This window comes from Lipotes vexillifer, unplaced genomic scaffold (assembly GCF_000442215.2).
Source record: "Lipotes vexillifer unplaced genomic scaffold, Lipotes_vexillifer_v1.1 scaffold584, whole genome shotgun sequence".
Classification (NCBI taxonomy): Eukaryota; Metazoa; Chordata; class Mammalia; order Artiodactyla; family Lipotidae; genus Lipotes; species Lipotes vexillifer.
Genome location: NW_006783036.1, coordinates 4,572,145 through 4,598,730, shown reverse-complemented (window position 1 = coordinate 4,598,730; position 26,586 = coordinate 4,572,145). Strand labels below are relative to the sequence as shown.

The window sequence follows — 26,586 nt, the reverse complement described above, 5'->3', positions numbered from 1 at the left end:
CTCTTCCGAACGGGTATCTCCTGGTGGTCGAAGGGAAAGCTATGGGGATTCCAAAGGAAACCGGAATCGCACAGGATCCACCAGCAGTTCTTCTAGTGGCAAAAAGAACAGTGAAAGGTAAGGGGCGTCTTACTTGTGGTTCCTGCGGTTCAGATATTGTGTGGCCTCTTTTCCCAGAGGTGAATCAGAAGACCCCCTAATACGCACACAAGCTGTGAGCCCTCCATGCCCCATACTCCTTCTCCTGACATCACTGTGGGCGCTAATCAAACAGCTGCGGGTCACAGGAGTTATCATCCAAGTAGAAAATTACAGCTTGAACTCTCAGGGCTCCTATTCAGACAGTAGTAGTTTCTGAGAATTTGCTTAGTACCAACTCCATGGAATTTGAGAACCGGTTCTGAATTTCCATACGGAGCACTTTATATTTCTAATACTCTCTGCTGCCATTTTAAAATTAATTTTAGTGGCTTGTTTGTGAACAGTATTTTCTGCGACAGACTGGGTGAAAAGTTGTAATTTTATGATTTGTCAGAAACTATTTTTAATATTGAGCTAACACCAGAACTAGGAACTATTTTCTTTCTGGTTTCATGAAACATGCTTTGAGTTTTTTCTTTGAGGTTGGTTTATAATGGATTACGATAGCTCCCTGTTAATAGTAGCATTTTATTAGTGAAAGCTAATTTGGGGCATTTTAAGAGCTTGTTTTTGTTGTTTTTTTGTTTTTGTTTTTGCGTTACGCGGGCCTCTCACTGTTGTGGCCTCTCCCGTTACGGAGCACAGGCTCCGGACGCACAGGCTCAGCAGCCATGGCTCACAGGCCCAGCCGCTCGGCGGCATGTGGGATCTTCCCGGACTGGGGCACGAACCCGTGTCCCCTGCATCGGCAGGCGGACTCTCAACTACTGCGCCACCAGGGAAGCCCTAAGAGCTTGTTTTATGTTTAAGAATGTATTGTGTATTTGAGATCAGTTTCTCTTTCTCTGTATATATCTACTCAATGTACTTTATTCTCTCTTTTTAAACATTGTGCTTTAATTCTATTCTCTCTATTGAGCAAGGCTTAGGAAGGAATTTCAGCTTCACAGGCTAACCATGTTTTGTTTTGTTTTTTTCCAAATGTTCGTGTAAGGAGAAGGCTTAGTCATAAAGCAGTGGACTCCAACCCACAGGCTGAAAAAATTCCAAGCTTGTAAGTCCATTCTGATCCCGGACTGGGTCACGAACCCGTGTCCCCTGCATCGGCAGGCGGACTCTCAACTACTGCGCCACCAGGGAAGCCCTAAGAGCTTGTTTTATGTTTAAGAATGTATTGTGTATTTGAGATCAGTTTCTCTTTCTCTGTATATATCTACTCAATGTACTTTATTCTCTCTTTTTAAACATTGTGCTTTAATTCTATTCTCTCTATTGAGCAAGGCTTAGGAAGGAATTTCAGCTTCACAGGCTAACCATGTTTTGTTTTGTTTTTTTCCAAATGTTCGTGTAAGGAGAAGGCTTAGTCATAAAGCAGTGGACTCCAACCCACAGGCTGAAAAAATTCCAAGCTTGTAAGTCCATTCTGATTCAGTCCTGTAAAGGAAGCTTAAACCCTTTTGCAGTTTTATTCCTAAAAGATATGTTTTGTAGAAAGAGATACAGGGGCCTCTCATACCTCTAGCAGGTCAAGTCCACAGGTCCATTAACAATCTCAAAACCACTAACATGGGGTTGCCTTCTAATTTAGACTATTAATAGGACTTCTTATCAGAAGATTATGCTAATTGGGTGATAATACCTTGGAAATAAGGCCAGGTAGTTACAATGGTAGCGGTATAGCGCAGCGTAAGTGGGAGATGCAGGGTGGTCTTTAGGCGTCTCTGAGTTCAGCGTAAGCTTGGAAGTTGACCTGAGATGTCTAGATCTTGGCAATTCTTAAAAACCTGGCTCCTTCTCTGCACATCTGATTTGTATTAAGAATTTCCAAAAAGAATCTGCATTGTGCAAACTCCAGATCTGTTGTATCTTTTAAATCCTATGGCTTTGCTAAGTGCGCTGGGTAAATATTTCCATGAAAGATATTTACAAAGGGTTTTTTTGTTTTTTAATGCTACCGTAGGAAATTTTGATTTGGAAATGAGGGACTGGGAAAATTTACTAGTCATTTCATAAAAATAATTCAGGCAACTAAACACGTCCATTTAAACATAAATTCTTTGTCTCATTAGAGCCCAGGAATAGTAGTTGAGGCCCATGTAGCACTGAACTGGTTGAGTTGCACCTAAGGAGCTTCAGAGAGAAAGTTCCTGCCTTCTCTTAGGTCATTGCTGGTACCGACAGACACCTTTAGGGGCCCATGGGAGTGATGGCAGCAGGAACTCAGAAGGAAGGAGTAGCTGAGAAGCCATAGAGGTGAAGGTCAAGCTGGTGCTTCTGTTGCTGCCTGCCCATTTCCCTTCATCTTTCCTTTCCATCCCCCCATGAAGAGCCCCACTCTTGGGCTACGTTGACCTTGTACCGAATCAGAGCTGGAGTCTAATGGACCAATGCCCAGTCCCCATGGCTTAAAGCAGGCAAAGAAAGGCTTAGAGAGGTGGCCTCGATGCAATTCCCCTTTTAAACATGATCCTCGGTGGTCTAAGACAGCGTGACCTCTTCTGCATCACACACAAGTACTTGTCCATGGTGCCAGGATGCTGTCTTACGTTGTTCATGGTTCCAGAATGCTGTCTTGCATTTTAACACATTGTCCACGTTTGGTTACTGTAAACAGCAAGGTGTGATGGAAAGGACACAGGCTCTGGAGTAAAAGGGAGATCTGGGTTTGTAAGTGAATTTGGCCAGTTAACTTCTCTGAGCCTCAGTTTTTGCCCTCTGTGAATTAGGGATTTTATACCTAATTCCCTTGAATCTTGTCAAAGAGCTAACTGGGTAGGAAAACACCTATCGAAGCACTTGGCACTCAGTAACGGCAGCTGTTATAAATCGAGACCTGTGCAGAGTAGAAGAAAATAATTCATGAGGCTTTCCAAAATTCTGAACTTCATTTCCTCATTGGTAAGATGAAGGTGGTGGATGACATCTGAAATTATTAGTCTATTTTTGGTCTAACACATATTAACTTAACATTCACAGGACACAGTCCTATGAGTGCAACCTGGATTTTGGCAAAATGTAAAATTGGTTGGGGAGAAATAAAGTGTTATACAGTCATCCCAGGTTGTCCGAGGGGGATTTGTTCCAGGACCCCACCCCCATACCAAGGACAGACTCTCAAGTCCTTTAGTCAGTGGGTTCTGCATCCACAGATTCAACCAACCGTGGATCTTTATGATTGTGGGTGTTTAATTCCGCAGATGCAGAACCTGCAGATACAGAGGACCAACCATATATTCTCACGGTTGTTAATGTCACATCAGAATGAGCTGGTGTGCAGGCCCCAAGATTCACAGGAAAGCTCATCAGAATGTGAATGAGTGAGGTGTAACTTTGGGTCTGTCCTGATTTGCAGAAGCAAGTCATTCACACGGGGCAGTGCTTTAACTTGTATCAGTCACAGACTATCTGCTGTAAAGCTCACAGTTACCACACACCATATACAAAGCTGTCTTCAGTACATCTGGCACTTCTGTGAAAATTAGAAAGAGGCTCCTTTCAACATTTATATTTCTCAATAATAATAATTACACTCCCTATAAACTGTACAGATCTTACTGTCAAACATAAAATAATAGTGTTTTTGATGTCCTAAACATTCACGTTTTCCAAGATACATTAATTTATTTAATAATAATTATGTGTTTTGTGTTCATAGAAACTATTATTCCTGAGAGTTTCACTTTTCATGCTCCTGTATCTCATTTTCTTTGGAAATGGTCATGAGAGTCAACAGTTTTTCTTGTGACACTGTAGACTTTTATCTTAGAATAGTTAACATTTTAAAATATTTTGCTTGTAATGAGCCACAGAATTTTAACAGCCCTTATTAATCTTTGTACTGGCAAAACTTTCATAAGAACAAAAGCAATATATGGCAATGTAATATTCACTTTATATATTATTGATTGTAAGTGAATATTAATGGTTATACAGTGATTTGTGTCATAATGAAGTATTTATTAAATTTAAATAGGGAATCGCCAATAACATTCTGATAAACAACCTGTACTATCTAATGTCGCCAGTAGACTAATCCAAGGGAGGTTTTTTTTTTACATTTTTTTTTAAATGTTTTATATCAGACAGAAAAACAACTACTGTTTGTAATGCATAGTTTATGTTAGATGTTGCTAGACTGATAAAATGTTTCAATTATCCAACTGGTTCCTCCTTTGTAATTCTGACTGGAATAAGATATATCAACTTTGTAAGCAAGACACTTTGTTTCCATCAAAAAGTTGTTGCAATATGAGCTGATTTTGTTAGAACAAGAAATGTTTCAGCCATCTGCTGGAAACCTTGTTGTAACACACAAATAAACTGCCCATCTTTGGAGTAAACAAATATGAAAAAAGCTTCAAAATTATGAAGACGTCTACCACATAAAAGTGTTCCCTTAGATCCCCTTTTGTGTTGTGCAACTGGCTGCTTTATCCAGGCCGTGAAGTTCAGAACCCTAAGCGGAACTCTCAGCTCCATCCTTCTTTAAGCTCTAGCGTTCAATGAGGCAGTCTTGTTTTTTTTAATTTATTTTATTTAAGTATAGTTGATTTACAATGTTGTGTTAGTTTCTGCTGTACAGCAAAGTGATTCAGTTATATATATAATATATATAATTATAATAATATAATATGTATATTCTTTTCTATTATGGTTTATTACAGGGTATTGAATATAGTTCCCTGTGCTATACAACCACCCGCCGCCCCCAGCAACCACAAGTCTGTTCTCTGTGTCTGTGAGTCTGTTTCTGTTTCATGGATAAGTTCATTTATGTCATATTTTAGATTCCACATATAAGTGACATCATATGGTATTTGTCTTTCTCTGTCTGACTTCACTCAGTATGATGATCTCTAGGTCCATCCGTATTGCTACAAATGGCATTATTTCATTCTTTTTTATGCTGAGTAATATTCCGTTACACACACACACAAACACACACACACACACACACACCATCTTTATCCATTCTTTTTTATGCTGAGTAATATTCCGTTACACACACACACAAACACACACACACACACACACACACACATCTTTATCCATTCATCTGTCGATGGACATTCAGGTTGCTTCCACATCTTGGCTATTGTAAACAGTGCTGCTATGAACATAGGGGGTGCATGTATCTTTTCGAATTATAGTTTTGTCCAGATATATGCCCAGGAGTGGAATGGCTGGATCATATGGCAACTCTATTTTTAGTTTTTTGAGGAACCGCCATACTGTTCTCCATAGTGGCTGCACCAATTTACATTCCCACCAACAATGCAGGAGGGTTCCCTTTTCTGCACACCAATGAGACAGTCTTTTGATTGACACCTCAGGGTCCTCAAGGCTCAGCGTTGCTTTTCTTTTCCTTTAGCATCACTGATGGTGGAATGTAAATCTTAATCTTCAGCCTGGGTTCAAGGTCCTTCATCTACTGGCTCCTCACCCTGTCTTGTACCCTGATATCCACAGCTTCCAACACTGGCTCTCACTTTCCCCCAGCAGGATTTATTTTCCTTTTTGAAGTAATCTATTTATTACACAAGTAAACATGTGTTTTAGGATATCCAAATGTACAAAACAGAGGAAAGGAAAATCCCTTATAATCTCAGCACTCAGAGAACTCACGGCTACCATTTTATTGTTTCCATACAGACTTTATTTCTAGGGTGTTGCATGTGTGTAGGGTATAATTTTTACATAAAGGCTATTCTTCTGCATACATTTTGTAACCCTCTTTTTCATTTGCTGTATGAGCATGTCTTTGTGTCAGGAAATATACTCTTACAACGTTATTTCAGATGTGGATCATTATTTATCTAGGCGAATGCACTTTTGTTGGACGTTTGGATACCAACAAGGCTTTTCTAGTCCTGTCAGACCAGCCCAACATCTAGAACAATGCCCGGCATACAGTGGGTACCCAATAAACATTTGTTGAGCGAATCGTTTTACCCCAATCAATATAACAGAAAGAGGGTAGACGGATGGGGCATTATAGCCATAACCAAATTTTAATCCCAGCTCTGCCACTTTTGTTATGTGACTGTGAACTAGTTACTTAACCTCTTTGGGGTTTCCCTCAGCACCAGTAAAAACTAATACCTACCTCTCAGGGCTGTTGTGCGGATTAAACAAGATGGTGTACGTAGCATGGGGCTTGCCGACATTGGTGACCCATAGATGGTATGACTACTGTTATTTGCCTTCTCCATCCCAGAGTTGGAGCTGATGTTTGCGCACCTTTGCTCACCCCACTCCCCAATCTGGAGTGCCTCTCTTTTTTGGGACATTCCAGAATTCTCCAACTCCCATTTCTGATCTCACCCCAACCTGAAAAGGGAGGAATCAGAAATTCTGAACAATTTCTCTCACCTTACTCATACCCTTTCCCAGCACTGCTTGACTCACTGAGCACCTACCATGTGCAGGACAGAGTGTAAGGCTTGGCGGGAAGTGGGAAGGAAAAGCCCACGAAGACTCATCCTCTCAACAAATACGAATGACACCCACAACTGAAAAGGGCCAATGTCCTTCATTTCCAAAGGTCACAACACACACCAGCGAGGGAAAGGACAGTTAACTCAGTCGGAAAATGGGTAAAAGGTTTGAACAGAGACAGTTCACTGAGAAAGAAATAGGCGTAGCCAATTAACTAAGGAAAAGATATTCAAACTCAGTCTTCATTAAAGAAAGCCAAATGAAAGTAAGAAGATAGCATATGTAGAAAAATCTTTTTTTTTTTTTTTTTTTTTTTGCGGTACGCGGGCCTCTCACTGTTGTGGCCTCTCTCGTTGCAGAGCACAGGCTCCAGACGCGCAGGCTCAGCAGCCATGGCTCAGGGGCCCAGCTGCTCCATGGCATGTGGGATCTTCCCGGACCGGGGCACGAACCTGTGTCCCCTGCATTGGCAGGCGGACTCTCAACCACTGCGCCACCAGGGAAGCCCCTAGAAAAACCTTTCTATTGTAATATTAGAAAATCAAACAGATACCAAAACCAAACAAATGCATAGCTTGATGAATTACACTTTTTAACACTTAGTAAATGGAGGTTTGTCCCTTGTCCTAAGTGGCATATGTATGTATCTGGAAACTTGGCAGGAGAACTCCAGCTAATCCTTCAGGATGCCCCTTTCTCTGGGAAGCCTGCCTTAGTGCCCCAGTCTGAGTTAGCTGCCTTCCAGATTGCTTTGTTCCTGCCCATTAACTTTATCTGTAACTGTAACTCCTCCCTCCAGGGGCTTCCCACACATTCTGCCCCCCCACCCCCACCCCCTTAAGCTTTGGGAGGGCAGAGCTGTGTCATTTTTTCTTCTTTATATTCCTAGCACTTTGCACAGTTCTGGCACACAGTAAGTGCTCAATAAACATTCGCTGAATGAATGAAAGGATGTTACCTATATACTGTACTTAGATTTTAAAACCATAGTCATTTAAGAACTATGGAAACAGCACCACCTATTGGTAGATGATTTTAACACTACATTTTGGATTCCGAAACATTGGAAATTAAGTGATTTAAATGAATCATCTTTTTTTTTTTTTTTTCCAAATGAAAAGATTGTTTCACTTTTTAAGCCAAGGGGTCATTTAGTTTTTAACAAATGTTAAAATAATAAGTGCTGGTATGGTATTCTTTATTTTGTTTTAGTTTTGAGGCTGTTAGGTGAAGAGCTCAAAAGTACATACATGTATTGATAGGTTATTGTCCGTGAAATTAGGAGGAAGAGGGAAGTAATATTAATTAATAACCGTGTGTTAGATACTTTGTTACATGTTATATATGATCCTGCCGGTACCCTATGCCTCACAGTGGTTTTAGTCCCATTTTTGTAGATGAGAGAATCTAAAGTTTATGGAGGTAAAATGATTTGCCCAAATAAAACACGAATCCAACTGCCTTCAAAATCTGTGCTTCTGGGACTTCCCTGGTGGTGCAGTGGGTAAGGCTCCATGCTTCCAGTGCAGGGGGCCTGGGTTTGATCCCTGGTCAGGGAACTAGATCCCACATGCTGCAACTAAGAGCTCACATGCCACAACTAAGGAGCCCGCCTGCCGCAACTAAGGAGCTCTGGTGCCGCAACTAAGGAGCCCGCCTGCCACAACTAAGGAGCCCGCCTGCCGCAACTAAGGAGCCTGCCTGCTGCAATTAAGGAGCCCGCGAGCCTCAACTAAGACCCAGTGCAACAACAACAACAACAAAAAAAACCCTGGGCTCCTTCTGCCACATTAAACTGGAAGTATTGGTTGGAAATGTCTATGAAGCAGTAATTTTTGTCCCCAGTAGCAACTTCTAAATATTTTAAATAGATGGTTCCTGAATGACCCTACTTGTAGTTAGCAGCTGCTTACTTAAGGGCAATTTATAAAAAGAATCATTATTGACATAGCAGAGTATCTTGACTCCTAGCAGGGATCACATTTCATCAAGTAAAGTCATTTTCAGAAGGAGTCACGGTATGTATGCCGAGAGGTACCGTTTTTTGTAGATGAATATGTTGCAGGGAAAAAACATGTTTGGCTTTGGAACGGTCTCCTCCTCGATCAGGCCGTATTAATCATTTTGTAAAGCAAGTATCTCTGCTCGGAAGCATTTGGCCACTGTCAGTCTGCCCTGATTCCCGTCTCCAGAGCTCCCTGTTACATGCGTCACCCATGTGTTGGAGACCGGCTTTCAGGACCTTGGGGTAAATTAGTAACAGATACGAATGTGCTAAGCGCGGATCCCACTGCAAAGGAGCAGTGCAGGGAATACTCATTGCATCTGAGTCTGAACGAGTTCTTGGCTGGACTCTCCCCCTTACAAACACCCAGCCCACAGTGAGTCATCTGAATGATATCAGATGAAGGGGAAACAGCCACTTTTGACAGTCCCGGCAACCAAGGTCCACAGTGAACGTTTTCGGGGATAACGTGTGACTTAGGTGATTATAGCTGCTTCGTGGTGTGAGCTCACAGCTCCGGGTGGGAGTTTTTCTTTGGGCCAACTGTCTGGTTTCCTCCTACTGCCTCTAGATCCAGCTACTGGTCTGGTGAAGGCTCCAGGCTTCCTCACGTCCTCCGTGACCCCCAGGTACTGCTTCTAGTTAGAAGAGTCCTTAGGAGAGTCTTCTGAACCTTCCAGCTTTAGGGAGTGTACAGCCAAGCTCTTTCAGCAAATCTCCTTCCTGCCAAAAACAGAGCAGTAAAATGACCCGCACTGGATTGCACCATGGTTCATTTTGGAGATATTGGGCCCAGCAGCCTGAGGCCGGAATAGCCAAGAGACGAGGGTTTGCTTGCCAGAAGGGAAATCCTTTCTGTCCTCTGGGCTTACTTCAGCCCTGGGCTTCAGGGTGGGGAACATCTGCACGGACTCCAGACTCAGATAGGGTTGGATGAAGCCTCATTCTGGTCCCAGAGTTTATACACTCTCCCCCGCACCCCCAGGAACTACACCCTGGCGGCAGAGGCAGTGCCAAGTCCCCCACTTCAGTTTTCCATTTAGCCCATTTAAGGAATGGGTGCCCAGGGGCAAATTACACCACACCTTGAGAGGCAGTCACCTCCCGTTCCAAGTGAGTTCACAGCCCGAGCGTGTTTCCAGCGTTCTGGGTCTGAAGGGCCCACTCTCAGCTCTGTTGATGGTGAGTTCAAGATCGGACAGGTGATTGGCGCACGGCTCCCATTAACTGATTTTGACCTGGGGCCACAGCATCTTTAACTTTGGATCATCGTCATCACATGTTCTGTGGGTTTGCCCTTCTATCAATAGTTGGGAAGATTTATTGTCATTTTATAGGTTTGTATTTATAAGATGTGCATGTGTGAGTGGAATAGTACCTTTTCCCAGGCTTCTTGCCTTTCAGGAGGGTGGTATGTGGGCAGGAATCATGGGTTCTAAAGTAAGTATAGTATATTTTTCTATAAAAATTGAACTTTCTGAAATAACGAAGCCTAGCGATAGTATGTTTTCTAGATACAATACCTGTATACCCCAAAGGTAATGCATAGTTTAGAGCAAGGTGTAAAGAACTATGAGAACTTCAGTACCTGGTACGTCTCGGTGACCTTTAGCTGTTAACACTTAGGCTGCCTTTTTCTGGTCTTTTAACGGATCTTTCATCCATCTTCTTACGGTGCTTCAGAATTCTACTGGCTTCCCTATATTTGAAGTTCAGATTCCCCTATGGATGTTCTCTTTCTAAGAGGAACATAATCTGTAATTGCTCTTTCCCATCTCTAGGGAGGGTTCCAGATTGCTTATGTCTGTTTCATGGACTTGGCATCTTTCTGCTTTTGTGATCAAAGTCATGATGGAAAAATAACATTCCTGTCTTCTAATTCCCTGCCTGGCTTTACCTAACCAGTAGGTTTGCTTTGTAGTCTTCTGTTTTAGCTTCTCCTCTTGTGTCCTTGCCCTGCCTTTGAATCTAATAAGATACAAAAGTTGCAGTTAAGACTTAAGCTTCTGCTTAGAAAATCACGAGTGTCACTCCCCCCAACGACGAGAACAAGCCAGGTGAGCCCGCCGTGGAGCCGAGGTCACCGAGTGATGTGACGAACTCCAGCCCCAAAAGTGACAAGCCCCTCTTAGGAGGGACTGCCCTGGCCGCCGTGATCTTTGGCAGAGCTGCAGGAAGAGGAGGAATGGTTGTAAGAAGAAAGGAGCTGACAGCTTGTAGAATCCCGAGAGGCCGAGTGGTGTAGAACTCTCGGGAGCCCCAGGCACAAAGGGAACCTTCACACACACGTACCCCTTTTCCACAGACCTTCGGTGAGCTTGTGACAGAGCCTGGGAGCAGGACAGGCGTTCTGAAGCCACCCTTTCTGAGCCCAGGCACGGCACCTGCCGAGGGCCCAGCCCGAGGACCGGGAGGGATGCTCCACACTGGGCCTTGTGTGGGTACCACCCCGAAGAAGGGACGAAGATGCTGAGGGGCGGGGGCCTGGAGGGGCTGCATGCCGTGAAGGCGCAGTAAAGGCTGAGGACTGACCGGGAGGACAGCGAGAAATGCCAGGCGCCAGGAGGTACCGGCTACCTTGGTTGGGGGGGGGGGCAGCAGGGCCATCGGGACAGCCCCCAGCCCACCGGCCAGACGCACACCCACGGGGCCAGCTGGGATCAGAGGCAGGGAGGGCTCCAGACCTTACCAGCTTCCAGGCAGCAGCTGAAGACTGTTACAGGCCCCGGGACGGGACGCGGTCGTGAACAAAGATCTCTGCCCTCCTGCGCTTCTGGGGAGAGACAGATTAATACAGATAAAGCCAGGCGGGGCGTGGTGAGCAGGACCGAGGAGGCTGCAGAGTGGAGTATCAAAGAAGGCCTCTTGGGGCAGCTCTGAGCACACGCCCGGCCATGCGCTCTCCAGGGGGGTGGGAAGCTGGGGTCCACACCGTGGCCCAGTCTCGGGACAGCAGGGACAGAGTGTCTGGAAGTCCGTGACTGAGGGGAGAGACAGGAGGATGAGGTCGGGAAAATGTCGGGGTCCACAGAGGTGGTTTTGGGCCTTCAGGGCTGATGGAAGTTAGGCTTTTGTGTTAAAAGGTGTGCGGGGCCTGCAGAGTACTGTTTTCAGTGACCAGTGGTTCGCATGCAGAAATCTCAGCCCACAGCAGATCCACCTACTTGAAACACAGCAAACCACTTTTAAAGCATCAGTAAAGAGCTTCCCACCATGTACTCATAAAATTATCTGAAAATCAAGGCCATTAATAAATAATATCATTTATTACATCATGGGATTAGGGGTAGCTTTCACTGGTGGTGTTTCTCGATGTATTTCAAGTTTAAAATGAAGGAGAAAAGTAACATTAGGACCGTATCTGCTCCAGTATGTGTTTTTCAGCATGTACGCACAAAAAATGTAGGCGCCTCTTCAGGCTTTCAGTTCTCCCAGCCCTCTCTGGGACGGGTTTCGTTTATTTACTGTGTCTTTTCCACATCTTAAAGCGGGAGGTACTCTGGTGGGGTAGGGGTACCTTGGAAGACGGCATGGACATCGGAGTCTCACAGGCTTGGCTTCAAGCACTGGCTCTGTGTTTGAACGGGACGCACTTCCTGCCGTGCTTGGGAGTCCCTTCCCTTGTCTGGCACGAGGTGACAGTCTTCCCACAGGCGGCTGTCAGGTTGTCACGGGGAGGGCTGTGCTCTCCTGCACTTGGGGGGACTCCCCATGCAGGCTCGTCCTGTGGGAGGATTGCCCCTAGGGATGACCTCAGTCCCTGGTAGTGTGAACTTGAACACGGTGGGGTTCTGGTTTCCCAGGTGCAGTCATGGGGGGTCTCGGCCTGGCCAAGGCCCACAGTGGGGATCCCCACATGTCCCAGGATGTGGCCACACCCTGACATTCCCTATTCTTCCCTCCTTTCTCCCACCCCATCATCTTCCCCCCGCCCACCCCATACCCATCCCTGCTGGGAGCTGGGCGCTAGAAGTTCTCTCCCCAAAGCCCCTGTGACAGGAGTTTGCTAGTTTTAAGTAAGTTCTTCAAATAATCTGCCAGAAGAGCGTGGAGAAGGAAAACAAACCTTTCTACACATTTAGGCAGGGCTGCTCCCATCCTGATGAACCACATGTTTTCCGTCTCCAAACCTTTATCTGCTCTCATAAAAAGCACAGCTTTGGTGATAAAGTCGGGATTGTCGTCTCTGGCACCTGGTTTTGGACACTTTTGTTTACGTTCCTCCTCTTTGCAGTTACATGGTTTTGTTTTTTCTTTTTAACAGCATCCGTGTGACAAACTGCGGCAGCTAGTGGGGTGTGGGGTCTTCTGTGAATGAGACTAACCACCACCCCCAGGCTCCCTTTACAAACTGGTTTGGTTTTATCTCCACAGCAAACCCAAGGAGCCGGTCTTCAGCGCAGGTAAGGCTGATTGAATGTTGGTGCGGGCGCCCCTCAGTCACCTCAGGACTTGAGGGGCGATAAGTAGTTATTCAGGGGCAGCTGGGACGGGCAGAACATGGGGGTCCATGTGGCAGGACTGGGGGCTGAGCGCTCACTGTCAGCCTGTACCTGGGGGTCTGATGGCTCACGTCATACAGAGACTACCCAGAAAATGGTCATAAAGACTAAACCCTTTACTCACCCCCTTTAAACCATTTCAAGATACATCAATAAGGAGGAAGAGTGAGATGCCTTTATACTGAAACAAAAGCTCTAGGTTAAAAGACTCCTGTTGCCTTTGTTATCTCTTCCTTGCTAATGGGGCTCCCAACCCATCATCAACATTTGCTTTTCTCTGAAGGGGAAAGTTTCTGATGCATCCAGGTATAACTTTGTCTAAAGCAACTTTTTTTTCTTTTTCTGCCTTTGATTTCCTAAACTGCAAACTAATAGTTCATATATATCTTTCTATATGTCTTTTCTAACACATTTTATAATAAGGGAGCTGCTATTTTGAGAATAGTAACCTTATTTGAAAGTGTGTTTAAAAACGCAAAATCATTGACAAGTGTGCAACGGGTTAAATAAATTCACTTAATTCTCCAAGTTTTTCTTCCCCTTAAGTGCACAATTGAAACATGAAAGTCGGACTTTCCTATTTATCCGCATGTGCTTCAGTATTCATTTCGTTTTCAAGAAGCATGAAATTACTCACTGAAAATGTAATCTCCCTAAGCCTGCAGAGCTAGGTCTGGAGTGCACTTGTCAGAATCCCCGAAATGTGTCCAGGTTTTTCTAGCAGGGGGCCGGGAGCCTCTCGGCCTGAGGGCTCGGGAGTGCTCCCCAGCAGGCCAGTCACTCTTGCAGTGCCCCATCGTCTCTTTACCCAGCACTTCTGTCTCTGTCTCCGAAATCACAAGGGAAACGCCGGGTGACACACTGCAAAGGTAGGCGGCATTTCTGAAACCTCATAGCTCTCTGAGCAAAGCTGTGACCCAGGCTGCAGAAACTCTTTTCATACAGGCCAACAGATAGTCTCCTTGTATGAAAATGTTTTTGTGATGCAAACCACTTTGATTCGTTGGAAGTTAAAAGCATTCCTGAGCATTTACTTGGGTGGGTTTTAATGAGTAGCTATAAATTGGATCTTGATTGATTATTGGCTGATTATAGGAACTCTTTTTAAAATCTGTATGAACCTTAAGAGAGCTATAGGGCAACCCCTGGATGCCCCACTGTTTGAAACCTGCACTGCTGCTGGCCGCTCCCTCTAGCACCTTTGGGTTTGGTGGGTGTGTGCTGTTATCCTAATATGCCTGAAAAAAAAAAAAAACCCAAAAAACAAAAAAGAAACATTGCTTTCCCTTGCTGCGTTTTTTATTTTAGATGTAGAACGTCTGACTTACCAGTACAAAACAGTGCCAAGGCTAACTCCAGCGCTTTTTTGCCCAGTCCAGTGATGTAGAACTCCCAGTGAGCAAACCTCTATCATAAGGACTTTACCAGCACATGACAACAATATACTCAAGTAGATATTTCACTTACGTTGATTATATACACCCATGCTAGGCTTCTTGTGTGTGCCGTGGGATGGCATTATATTCCCTTTATTCTGAATCTGCATTCCGTGATTCCCCTTACAAAGAGAATTAATGGAATCGCTTGTCATTTAAGCTGTCACACCCACCCCTCCTTGTCCCCCTTCTTTCGGTCTGCTGGGTGCTTTTAGGGTCTGCAGTTGGGGTAGCCACACTGTCTCATGAGCTGAGACTTGGGTGAGGGATTAAGGAAGAAAAGAGGTCAGCTGAGGCGAGCATGGGTAGAGGCACGGAGTGGTGTGCAGGTGGCAGAGTGAGAGAAGGGTCCACGGGGTTGGGGGTAGCTGTGGCCAGTGAGGTCACATACGGGAATAGCGGGGCAGGGCAGTTAGAACTTTGGGTCCAGCAGGTAAGAGAGTGGGAGAAGGATTCTGAATCCATTGTGGGCCTTGACAGGTTTGGCAGCAGTATCTAAGATGACCTGGGTTGGGGGGACTGCAGTGCCGTGGGCCTCAGATGGGCTAGTCCCAGCGGAGCTGGGGAGGCGGATCACAGAACAGAGCAACTGGCACGCTGTATGCAGGAGTGAAGAGTGTATCACATGCATGCATTTATGACCTGAATTGCACGCACACCATAACATAGAAGTGGGATGGCCTCTGAACTTTTAGGCAATGTTGCATGTGGCATTGTTTGCAAATCCTTAGGAATAAGACTTAACAAAACTAATTTGTAAATGTGGTACTTACGACACTATAATTACTTTATGACTTCCTCAGCAATTTCCTCTCTGTGGAGGATTTTTCTGTTGAGTGATGTACAGATATCCGTGGTCCCAACTGCCCAATTTAAATGCCATTAAGACCCAGTCTTTTGATCTGCAGTGAAGCATCAGAATGCAGTGAGTTCTGAATCAGAACAGAATTCAGCAAGAGCTCACAAGACATTTTCTTTGGTCTTATTATATCCTGAAAACTGTAGCCTGAAAACCCGAAGTCGTTTCTTTTTAAAAGTCCAGGAGTTGCCCCTTGTCAATATATTATTGGGCTTTACTTTCATCCCTATAATTTATCAAAACATCATAAGTTATTTTGTTATTAAAAATGTTTGTTTAAGAAAGGTTTATTTCCCAGTTTCTCTCTCTAATGGGTCTTTTGTTCTTTGGTTTTCTATTTCTAGCTTTTCTTTGAGCATTTTCCTTTTGCATGCATCCTAGCATGTACTTCTGCTGATTTTGTGTTCTTTACACTTGAAAGAATTGTCCAGTGTAAAAGATACATAAAGACACATTTTTACATTGCGCTATAACACACCAATTTAAATATTGAAAGATATTTTATGAATTTTGATACCGAAATTGTATATACATTGAACTCAATAAAGAATTTAAGTGGATTTCTTGTGTTAGTTGTAATTTTTTGGGGGGGTGGCATTTTTCCCCCTCCTGATGAGGAAACGTAAGCACTAAAATCTCTCACGGAAAATAATTGTTGGAATCCAGTTCTTTCCTGCCTTTTACAATTTCTTACATTACTTAAGTAAGCAGAACGTCAAAGGCAAACAAGATGAAAAATCTTGTTTCAAACCGTTTGTGTTTTAGGTAGTTTTCCCTAGGACTTTAACCAGAAATGACATAAAGGGCAAAGTTTCCGCTTTCCCATTGAAAGGCTAGAGAAAATATAACCTCTTTTCAGGTACGCTGGGCACTGAGGTATCCTACTGACCTCTTTGTTCTTTTCATAGAAGACGGATATGTAAAAATGTTTCTTCGTGGACGCCCTGTTACCATGCACATGCCCAAAGATCAAGTGGATTCTTACAGTTTGGAAGCAAAAGTAGAGCTGCCAACAAAGAGACTTAAGCTGGAATGGGTGTATCCTTTATTCATTGATTAAGTCTTAACACGAAGTAATCAGTCGATGAGTGCTTTTATCGAAATTCAGCTGTAGAAAATCATGTAACTAAACCGTGCTGGCAAAAAGTTTTTAAACCCAGAGAAAGAAAGAGGGGTACCCTGGGAGGGAAGACTAGCATTGCCCCCTCAGCCAAGGAGGGACTTGGCCAACCTTGGGGCCTAACTTCAAGTTAATACCGACTAATTAAAGAAGGAACATGAGGATGAACCCAGTACTAAGTGAAGGAAATGCAGTATATGGCTTATATTAAATGGACATGTAGCACAGGTATAACACCCTTTACAAAAAAGAAAACGAAAAAGCTCCCACAATATCTAAGCCACAAAAATCTGAGCCAGCCGTATGACTAGCGTTCTTGAAGTAAAGCTGCTGGAGCCTTCCTAGTATGAGATTTGGGAACGTGAATGAGCTTCCAAGAAGAAAAAAATGAAAGACAAGAAAATAGAGCATGTGCAAGAGTTGGGTTTTTACTTTATTTTTTACTTTTAAAAAACATATTTTTTATTTTGTCTTGACGTACACGAAGCTATGGGTACAGGGGTCGAGACTGTCGTAACAACCTGTACTTGCTTCCAACGGGCGAGACTGTGTATTTCATCGCATCCGTGGTCGTGCTGTACAACGTGGAGGAGCAGCTTCAGAGGCATTACACGGGCCATAATGATGACGTGAAGTGGTGAGTCCTCAAAACTGGGATTCCTCTGACACCTGTGGGAAGAGCTTTGGCAGAAAGGGTTCAGTGATGGGATATAATTGAAGAGTAAGAAAGGGATCTGAGAAAATAGGATCTTTGGGGAAAGCTCTTCTTTGTGTTCTGGGTAGCCTACTCTAAGACACCTTTTTAGTTTTCTATCCTTATAACACATCATCTTAACCAACCATGTTACCTAAACAGATAGCTGTAACAGACCCCTATCTGGAGGCCTTCTCGTGCTAACGGCTTCTAATTTGGGTCTTTACTTTTTAATAAAAATGTTTTGCCTCATGTGTATGTCTGGGTCTGCTATTCCTATCATTCGTTTATACCTTTGGTAGCGATTTTATGTATCTGGGAAAGAGGATGGATGAATAGATGGATTTATGTATTTCTATTTATCCTGACTCCCTGGTCAGTTATTAAAATGCTGTTGGAAAAAGATGATGCTTTTGCTATTTGATATACTCAAATGACTTTTTTTTTTTTTTTTTTTCTTGGTGGTACGCGGGCCTCTCCCTGCCGTGGCCTCTCCCGTTGCGGAGCACAGGCTCTGGACGCGCAGGCTCAGCGGCCATGGCTCAGGGGCCCAGCCGCTCCGCGGCATGTGGGATCCTCCCGGACGGGGGCACGAACCCGTGTCCCCTGCATCGGCAGGCGGACTCTCAACCACTGCGCCACCAGGGAAGCCCCCAAATGACTTCTTAATAAAGATTGTGTACTGATGAAGTGGTTCTGAGATTGAAATGGTATTTCCCAAGCAGAGGGTGCTTTTTCTTTGAATTTGAGAATTCTCTATAGATAAAGGAATTAAGATGAAATGAAATGAGGTGCTTAGAGAATTTATCATGAGTCTGTAAGGAGTTAGGCACTGTGTATATCTTACTTTTAAATTTTTTGACCAGATTATATTTGATCAAGGGAAGAGTAAAGCTTACCTTTAAAGAGTAGATGTTTTTTAAATATCTCTTTTTAGCCTTGCAGTTCATCCTGATAGGATCACGATAGCCACAGGACAAGTTGCAGGCACATCTAAGGATGGAAAAGTGAGTTATATTTTAATATTTTTGTAATGAACTGGTAACACAAAATAATTTTCTGAAAATTTTGCTGACGAATGAGCCTGCTTAGATATAAAATGTCTGAGTACTTCTTAATCCCTCATTTGAATTTTTTATTGCAAAGTAAAGTTCTTACACTGACTCTAAAAACCCCTTGAGCTCACCTTAGTTTCAGCTAATTTTAAAATAGCGTTGTTCTTGCCTAAGAATCCATTTACTCTTAAGATACTTATTTACACACATGATAAACATTAAAATGTTAAGTACACATTTAATAAGCAAAGTTAAAATCATAATAAATAATCATTTGAATTTGGGGCACGTTGCCTCTTCAGTGAATTTCAGACACCCTCTGCCATGAATTCCCTGTAATCATGACTTCAACCCATGGAATTTGTGTCTGGGTGTAATCTATAAGGGCTGCTGGAAGGATTTTAGCACAAATTTTGTAAGCACTTCAGCAGCAAGACTTCAGTTTGTATTTTAAGGAATCAGAGAAGGAGCTAGTAGAATTTGACAAATAGAACAACTCAAAACTGGCTTCCACGTACTGATTTACCACAATCTGTGGTCATTGTCATGTCTTATCCAAAACTTCTTGTAACTTTTCTGGTGTCTTTTTTTTTTTTTTTTTTTTTTGGGCGGTACGCGGGCCTCTCACTGTTGCGGCCTCTCCCGTTGCGGAGCAACAGGCTCCGGACGTGCAGGCTCAGCGGCCATGGCTCACGGGCCCAGCCGCTCCGCGGCACGTGGGATCTTCCCGGACCGGGGCACTAACCCGCGTCCCCTGCATCGGCAGGCGGACTCTCAACCACTGCGCCACCAGGGAAGCCCTGGTGTCTATTTTTGTATAGCACTGTGTATCCATGCACAATGTATGATCTGAAACTAATTACATTAAGTTCTTCCATTTTTATCATGAGTGCTACCATTTTTCAGAAAATATTTTTGTTTTGTTTTGTCTTTGTTTTTGTTTTTTGGTACGCGGGCCTCTCACTGTTGCGGCCTCTCCCATTGCGGAGCACAGGCTCCGGACGCGCAGGCCCAGCGGCCATGGCTCACGGGCCCAGCCGTTCCGCGGCACGCGGGATCCCCCCGGACCGGGGCACGAACCCGTGTCCCCTGCACCGGCAGGCGGACTCCCAACCACTGCGCCACCAGGGAAGCCCCAGAAAATATTTTAATAACATCAAATTTTAAATATTTATGCTATTTTCCATTAAAATCCTATACTTGAAAGGAGGTAACAGGAACAATGGAAATCAGACTACTATTTCGTAAACACAGAGGGAACAGGGTCTTCATCTTTTTTTTTTTTTTACTGTTAAATGATCTTTAAAAGTTATTTGAAATTAGTAGTAAATCATTTGTTCCTCCCCTCTAGTGGATTAACTATGTATTTCAGTTTCTGGCCTTGGAATTGAATCAGAACCTTAGAGCCAGAGAAAATGTCATAGCTATCTGAACCATCCCTTTGCATTTACAAGTGGAGAAGTCTGGAGAGGCCGAGGGACTGTCTGCAGACGCCCAGCTACTTAGAGACAAGTGCAACCTAGAACCTAGTTCACCCATCTACGGGGTACAATGCTAGTCCTTTTCTTGATAAACCTGCTGATTATTCTGTGATGCTTTCTTCTATTAAGGAAGAGAAAAATTAACATAGTTGAGAGGGTTTTGAACTAATCATAACAATTCTAAATTTTCGTTTGCGTACAATCAATTTCCTATGGGGCCCAAGGATGTTAAGCTCTTAATACCGTTGGTGGCAACCATCATGATGAATTGAACCACGCTTGATCCTTAGTAACAATACAGACTTTGCAAGAACAACCCTTAAATGAGACGCCATTTTCTTCGTCATTTTTCATTTTTAAAACTCAGACGCATTCGATATACAAATGAGAATATCACTTCCTGTGGTATAGTTATCAATAACGGGCTCTTCAAAAGTTAAAGCTCGGTAGACCTCTCCTAAAGTTAAATTGGCCCCAGGCGCCACGACCTCTGGGAGAGATTGGGAATGTTTTATTTATATTAAAAGGCAGAGTCCTCAAATGCGTTTAAAAAAAAATTTTTTTTTTGACAACATTAAAGTAATCTCATAATTTCAAGGTAAAGATAAATTTGTAGACGCGGCACAGTGGGTGACTCTGCATTGTTTTCTAAGCAGCAGTTGCCCCCAAACGTGCGCATCTGGGATTCTGTGACACTGAATACGCTGCACGTCATCGGAATCGGGTTTTTTGACCGAGCCGTCACCTGTATCGCATTCTCAAAATCCGTAAGTATGAGCCCTGTGGGTATTGCAGCCTTTGTCCACAGGGAGGAGAGAATCAGCTCAGGGTTGAAGAGGGAGAGAGTTAACACGCCCGTAACTGCCCAGGTGTATGTACAGATTTGGACTCTGAAACCTCCCGCATCCCAGGTCCCCTCATTCAGAGTCGCCTGCTCCGCCTCGGTGACACACGCTCCCAATCGGACGTTTCCACGGTGACGAGAAGAGGCCCTGCAGCCACACTGTCTTCAGGCTCCTGGAGCAGTCTTGCCTGCTCTGGCCTTGAATTTCCCCTGCCTGTCTGTGCCGTCCCCAGCCGGCCTGGCTTGCTGCCTGGCCATGAGCAGGGGCTGGATGGACCTCGTGGTCTCCCAGACTTCCTCAGCATGTGCCCGTTCAACAGAGCCACCCTTTAAAGCACTTGTTCAGCCAGTTCAGAAACATGCATGCGTTCACATCAATACACCGCGCACCTCACCCCCAGTGCCCCCTCCCCTTATACGGCCTTGCGGTAACCTGGTCATCGCTCAGCGCAGACCTGTGCCCTGGAGCCGCAGATGCCTTCTCCTCCAGGGCGGGGGCTCTGCAGCCCCTCGGAGGCTGGTTCTAACAGAACCAGTGGTGAAGCGCACCCCCCGACCCCTCCCTCCCGCTCCTGTCCCTTGTCACCCCACATCCCCCTGCTCCCACTGTCTGTGTGCCCAAGTCATAAGCAGGTCTCGACGGTGGTGGGTAAATATTCTTTAATGAAGATGTAGCGGACTCTTTATTAAAAATAAAATTATGTTCCTTTTTAATCACTCTCAACCTAGTTTATTCTCAATTGTAGTCTTCCTGTGAATACCTTTTTTTTTTTCCAGAATGGAGGAAGCAACCTCTGTGCCGTGGATGACTCCAATGACCACGTGCTGTCTGTGTGGGACTGGCAGAAGGAAGAGAGACTGGCGGATGTCAAGGTCTCTCTCCAAGCCTCATGTTGGGCTATGCTGTCCTTTTCCCATGTGGAGCCTTCCCCTGCTGGCTCCTGGCCAGCTTTCTGTGTCTCGGTGGGCTGTGGGCTCCATCCCCGCCATGGCCCCCAGGCAGGACCCCTTCACCGAGAAGCCCTTGGGCCCCCCCACATTCCCAAGGCCTGGTAGGGTTTCTTCTTCTCATCACAGCGTCTATAAGGGTTTTCCTTCCTCATTTTACAGTCACCACCCTTTTAATTCGCTCCATCGCTCATTTGCTCGCGTTCTCTCCGTCATCCACAAATGCCGAGTGTCCCCTTTGCGCACACGTGTCGAGGAGGCACTGGCACGATGGTGACAAGTGAGATGTGCCTGCTGCCCAGCGGAAGGGCCAGGCAGGGAGCAGGGGCACGCGGAGGCCGGCACAGCCAGCACGGGGCTTGTCCCGAACTGAGTGGACTCGGGAATGAGGTCCTCCCAGCGGGGCTCTTCCTGCAGTGGGACCCACTGGACTTTCCTTATGTCAGTGTACCTTCCTTGAGCTTTCTTATGCTTTCCTCCTGTTAAAACCACGATTGGATCTATTTTTATAGAACTGACTTCAGGTTTCTCACCCTGGCATCCATTAACGGTAGATCACCTGACTTACCTAAGATTAGCATCACCACTGGACCACCTGACTTACCTAAGATTAGCATCACCATTGGATCATTTTACCTACCTAACATTAGGAGCACCATTGGATCACCTCACTTACATAACTTTCTCTCTTGTTTGTGTGTGGGATGCAGACCCTGTGTTCTAATAAGGCATTAAATAACTATTTTTATGCTATAGCTGTGCCTTCTAATAGTCTGCTCAAGTATTTAAGTTCTTGCCATGTCGCTGGGTTGGAAGCAATCAGAGCAAGTTATTGTCCGGGTTTAAGAATGTATAACTGAATTATCAAGCACAAAGAGCCATCAGGGTCAGATTCATGGGACCAGGGTGCAAGTCGTGGAAATCAAGATAGCAGGGTGAGGGTGGTAAAGTGGTACCCAAAGAGCCAGATCCCCTACTGGATTCCAGGCTTGGTCGCCAAACCACCGGCAGAGTCCTGGGGATCCGTATCAGGAGGGACTCCCCAGACAAGCAGGGCAGCCAAAGTGGGCCAGGAGCGATGGAGCCGAATACGATCCAGACTCCGGGGCCCTTCCAATCACTCGATGGCGATGAACCTGCGATTCTTAATTCCCCGGCCGCCCCTTCAGCCAGAGCTCACTGTGTGCCTGCTGTGTCCCAGTTCCTGTGAGTCCCCATACGGAAGGATGGCCTCGTGGCCCCGTCCTCGGGGCTCAGTGCAGTGGGGGAGACAGACGAGGAGAGGGGTCGGCACGCACAGACACGAGCTCAGTGATTCCAAAAGACGAATTCAGTGGGAGAAAATACCAAGAGGCCTAGTGCTTACCTTGATGAATTATTTATTTGTGGTTCAGATTGTATTTATTTTCTTAAGTGTCTTAAGAGACTTGAGACATTTGATTCTCCTGTTTTGCACCAAGTGTTCTAATGAAGCTGTATTCACTGCGGATTTCCACCCCACGGACACGAATATAATTGTTACCTGTGGGAAGTCCCATCTCTACTTTTGGACACTAGAAGGAAGCTCCCTTATTAAGAAGCAAGGATTATTCGAGGTAAAGTGAAATTGCATCTGTCGTTTTATTTTATATTTATATAAGTACCGATGGTACTTGTGGTCACCTAGCTTTTAAGGAAGCTTCGAGGCATCCCAGTGCTAGAATTTGTTTTAATTGGCAAATGGGGGGGTGTCATGATAAAGACTGTTCCTGGAGATCCCTGGCAGAGTTGGGGAGCCCCTCGTGTCTCGTGGATAACACTGGTGATGCTGAGAAGGAAGGATCGACACAGGCAGGAGCACCAGGAAAGGATGCCCAGGGCCTGGGTCCTCACCGAGGCCTGCTGGCTGCAAAGAGCAAGGAAGAAAGCGCCCAGGAGACCCCAGTGGGACTCTGCAGAGAGCGATGGGCAGTCTCTGTGCCATTTAGTCCAGCATCTGCGGGCCTTGTGAGAGCACCGGGAGGGCACCTGCTGCCCTGTGGGCCCAGAGGCTGAGATAGAGGATGCCAGGCCCATCCTTCAGGCCGTAGTCACGGCAACATGGCCCCTTAGCCTCTCCAACACCCTCCTCTGCTCGAACTGCCTTCAACCTGATAGGTACCAGAAATCTCTATATTTTAGACCAGATAATCTCAGGGCATAAGTTACGTAATGGTGGATAAGAATGAAAGGCACACAGTGTGGTAGCAGAAGCTGACACTATCCAGCTTGGGGTGACTGTGCTTCTTGATGGTATTAATACGAACAAAAGGATGTCTTGATTGTATATACGTATTCTTTTAAAATATTCTGCAGAAGCAAGAAAAGCCAAAGTTTGTCCTCTGTGTGACATTTTCTGAAAATGGTGACACCATCACCGGAGACTCAAGTGGCAACATCCTGGTATGGGGAAAAGGTAACAAGTGATTCCTCCCAAAGCAGACATTTCTGGGTGATGTTATAAGTATGAAGCCAAACGTGGCTCCTGTAAGAACTGTCTGTTAATATCATTTCCAGGTTTACTATTCGATTCCAAGGTACATAGGTACATACACGCATGTGTGCAGGTGTAACTTGGAACCAAAACACTGGGACTGAGGAAAATGAGACTAGTAAGCTGTGGACTTCTGTCGCTCTAAAAGGCTCTTTAAGCCCAAGACATTATAATGGAATTAATAGCTTATTTAGGAGATCTGATAACAAAGTATAATGATGAAATCATCAAAGACTGTTTATTTAGCTCTATAGTATTTAACTTCTCTGGTCCACATAGTGCTTGGCAGACATTGATTGAGTACTGTGTCTGAGGCAGCATGCTAGATGCCGAGCATACATATGAGTCAGATGGGCATCCCCGCTGTCAGTGGGCAAACAGTGTGGTAAGGAGGTCTCCTTACTCAGAAACATTTATTTGGTCAAGTTCAATGAGCATTTATTTATTTACTTTAAAATATGTATTAATTTATTTGCTTATTATTTATTTTGGCTGCACTGGGTCTTAGGTGCGGCAGGCGGACTTCTTAGTTGTGGCATGCAGGATCTAGTTCCCCGACCAGGGATCAAACCCGGGCCCCCTGCATTGGCAGCTCGGCGTCTTAACCCACTGGACCACCAGGGAAGTTCTTCAGTGAGCACTTATGAGCGCTCACCATGTGCCGGGAAAAAAGGGAAAGTGCACCATCCCTGTCCTCAAGGATCTCAGTATTTGAGTTGGGGGAGAAGGTGAAAACAGACCCATCAGTGTAATTTCAGATTAATATGGTGACCTTTGTAGTATCCCTGCTACTCTGGGTGCCATGGACTCTACGTATACATCAGTTCATTCCACCCTTAGAACAATCCAATGGGATAAGCAGTAGCCCCATTACACCAAGGGGGAAACTGAGACAGAGCAGTTAAGTCACTTGTCCAGAGACACACAGCTCATTTCTCAGCCACATGTAGTCTGGCTGCACTCTTCACACACTATGCTTCGTGTTAGCATGTTTTCCTTAATTATTTTTTTCTTAGTTTATTTTATTGAAGTATAATTGATCTACAACGTGTTAATTTCTGCTGTACAGCAAGGAGATTCAGTTATACGTATACATATATATCCTTTTTCATATTCTTTTCCATTATGGTTTATCACAGGATATTGAATATAGTTCCCTGTGCTATACAGTAGGACCTTGTTGTTTACCCATCCTATATATAAAAGTTTGTATCTGCTATTCCCAAACTCCCAGTCTGTCCCTCCCCCCCAACCCCCTCCCCGTTTTCCTTAATTATAAAGTAATTCAGTTCATGCTTGTCTGGTGCTCTGGGAACTTCTAGAAAGTGGATCCTTGATAGAGTCACACTGCAATGATGTTGTAACCGAAAGTATCGCATTTTAAAACAAAAATGAAATGACACGGGCAGAGGTGAGCCTTTGACGTTGTCCTTAGCTTGGTCTTGCTGTGTTTAGGTACGAATCGAATAAGCTACGCAGTTCAAGGGGCCCACGAGGGCGGTATTTTTGCACTTTGTATGTTGAGGGACGGCACGCTGGTGTCGGGAGGAGGGAAAGACCGGAAGCTCATTTCTTGGGATGGAAACTACCAGCAACTTCATAAAACCGAGGTAAGACAGCAAGTCATGCTATTGACCTTCGTTTTGAACGTTAAACTATTTCACTGACCGGTTTCCTTGTTAGTTTGAAATCTTCAGCTTACAGCTTTGAGAATCGTTTAGATAAAATTTTCCTAAACGGGGTAGTATTTTACCAAAATCACGAAGGCAGTTTAAGTACTAAAAGGGAATTAGGTTTATAAAATGTGAGGTGGTCGCGTTTCACATCTAGAATATTTTTATCAAAGACCCAATCTCACTTTTCCAAGGGAACATTTATCCACATTTTGATTAATCGTTACAACGTTTCTTCTCTTTTCACTTTAATTGCCATCGCATTACTTTGGAGACGTTTTCACTTTGAACTAGTGTTTACTGAGTATTTATGTTGTGCGTGGCTGAGTGCCAACACCATCTCTAGAGCTCTGACCCCTTTTGGCATCTCTTTCACCTCCTTATTACATGGTTAGCAGACCTGGACTCCAACAGGAGCCAGAGGCAAGAAATTCAATACTCCTTCTACACACTCTGAATTTTCTCTCCCCCAGGCCCTGGGAAATTATGAGCAGACAGATACCAAGGTCGGCATCAATCTGAAGGTTGAGTTTCTTCCTCTCTAGCATAGCATGGACACCTTGTAGAACTTTTCCAACTTCTAAGTCAGATGCACACAGCACAGTTCCATCAGACAGCAGCGTGGCATGGTGCTCTGACTGTATGAGAATTTGGTTTTGTTGATTCCTGCTCTTCATAAAGGAAGGCCTGGGCTTCCCTGGTGGCGCAGTGGTTGAGAGTCCGCCTGCCGATGCAGGGGACGCGGGTTTGTGCCCCGGTCCGGGAGGATCCCACGTGCCGCGGAGCGGCTGGGCCCGTGAGCCATGGCCGCTGAGCCTGCGCGTCCGGAGGCTGTGCTCCGCAAAGGGAGAGGCCACAACAGTGAGAGGCCCGCGTAC

At 44.9% G+C, this 26,586-nt stretch overlaps 1 protein-coding gene across 1 annotated transcript in view; it reads left to right on the top strand.

Moving 5' to 3' along the window:
* Positions 1–26,586, top strand: part of EML1 (EMAP like 1) — a 93,323-nt gene that overhangs the window by 35,713 nt on the left and 31,024 nt on the right. The window contains 10 exon segments of the mRNA XM_007455643.1: positions 1–117; positions 12,959–12,987; positions 16,290–16,419; positions 16,989–17,138; positions 18,133–18,202; positions 20,388–20,498; positions 21,353–21,448; positions 22,984–23,118; positions 23,858–23,957; positions 25,491–25,645. The exon segment at positions 1–117 is cut by the window's left edge and continues 2 nt beyond it. Of these exon segments, the coding sequence (XP_007455705.1) occupies positions 1–117; positions 12,959–12,987; positions 16,290–16,419; positions 16,989–17,138; positions 18,133–18,202; positions 20,388–20,498; positions 21,353–21,448; positions 22,984–23,118; positions 23,858–23,957; positions 25,491–25,645 (1,093 nt within the window).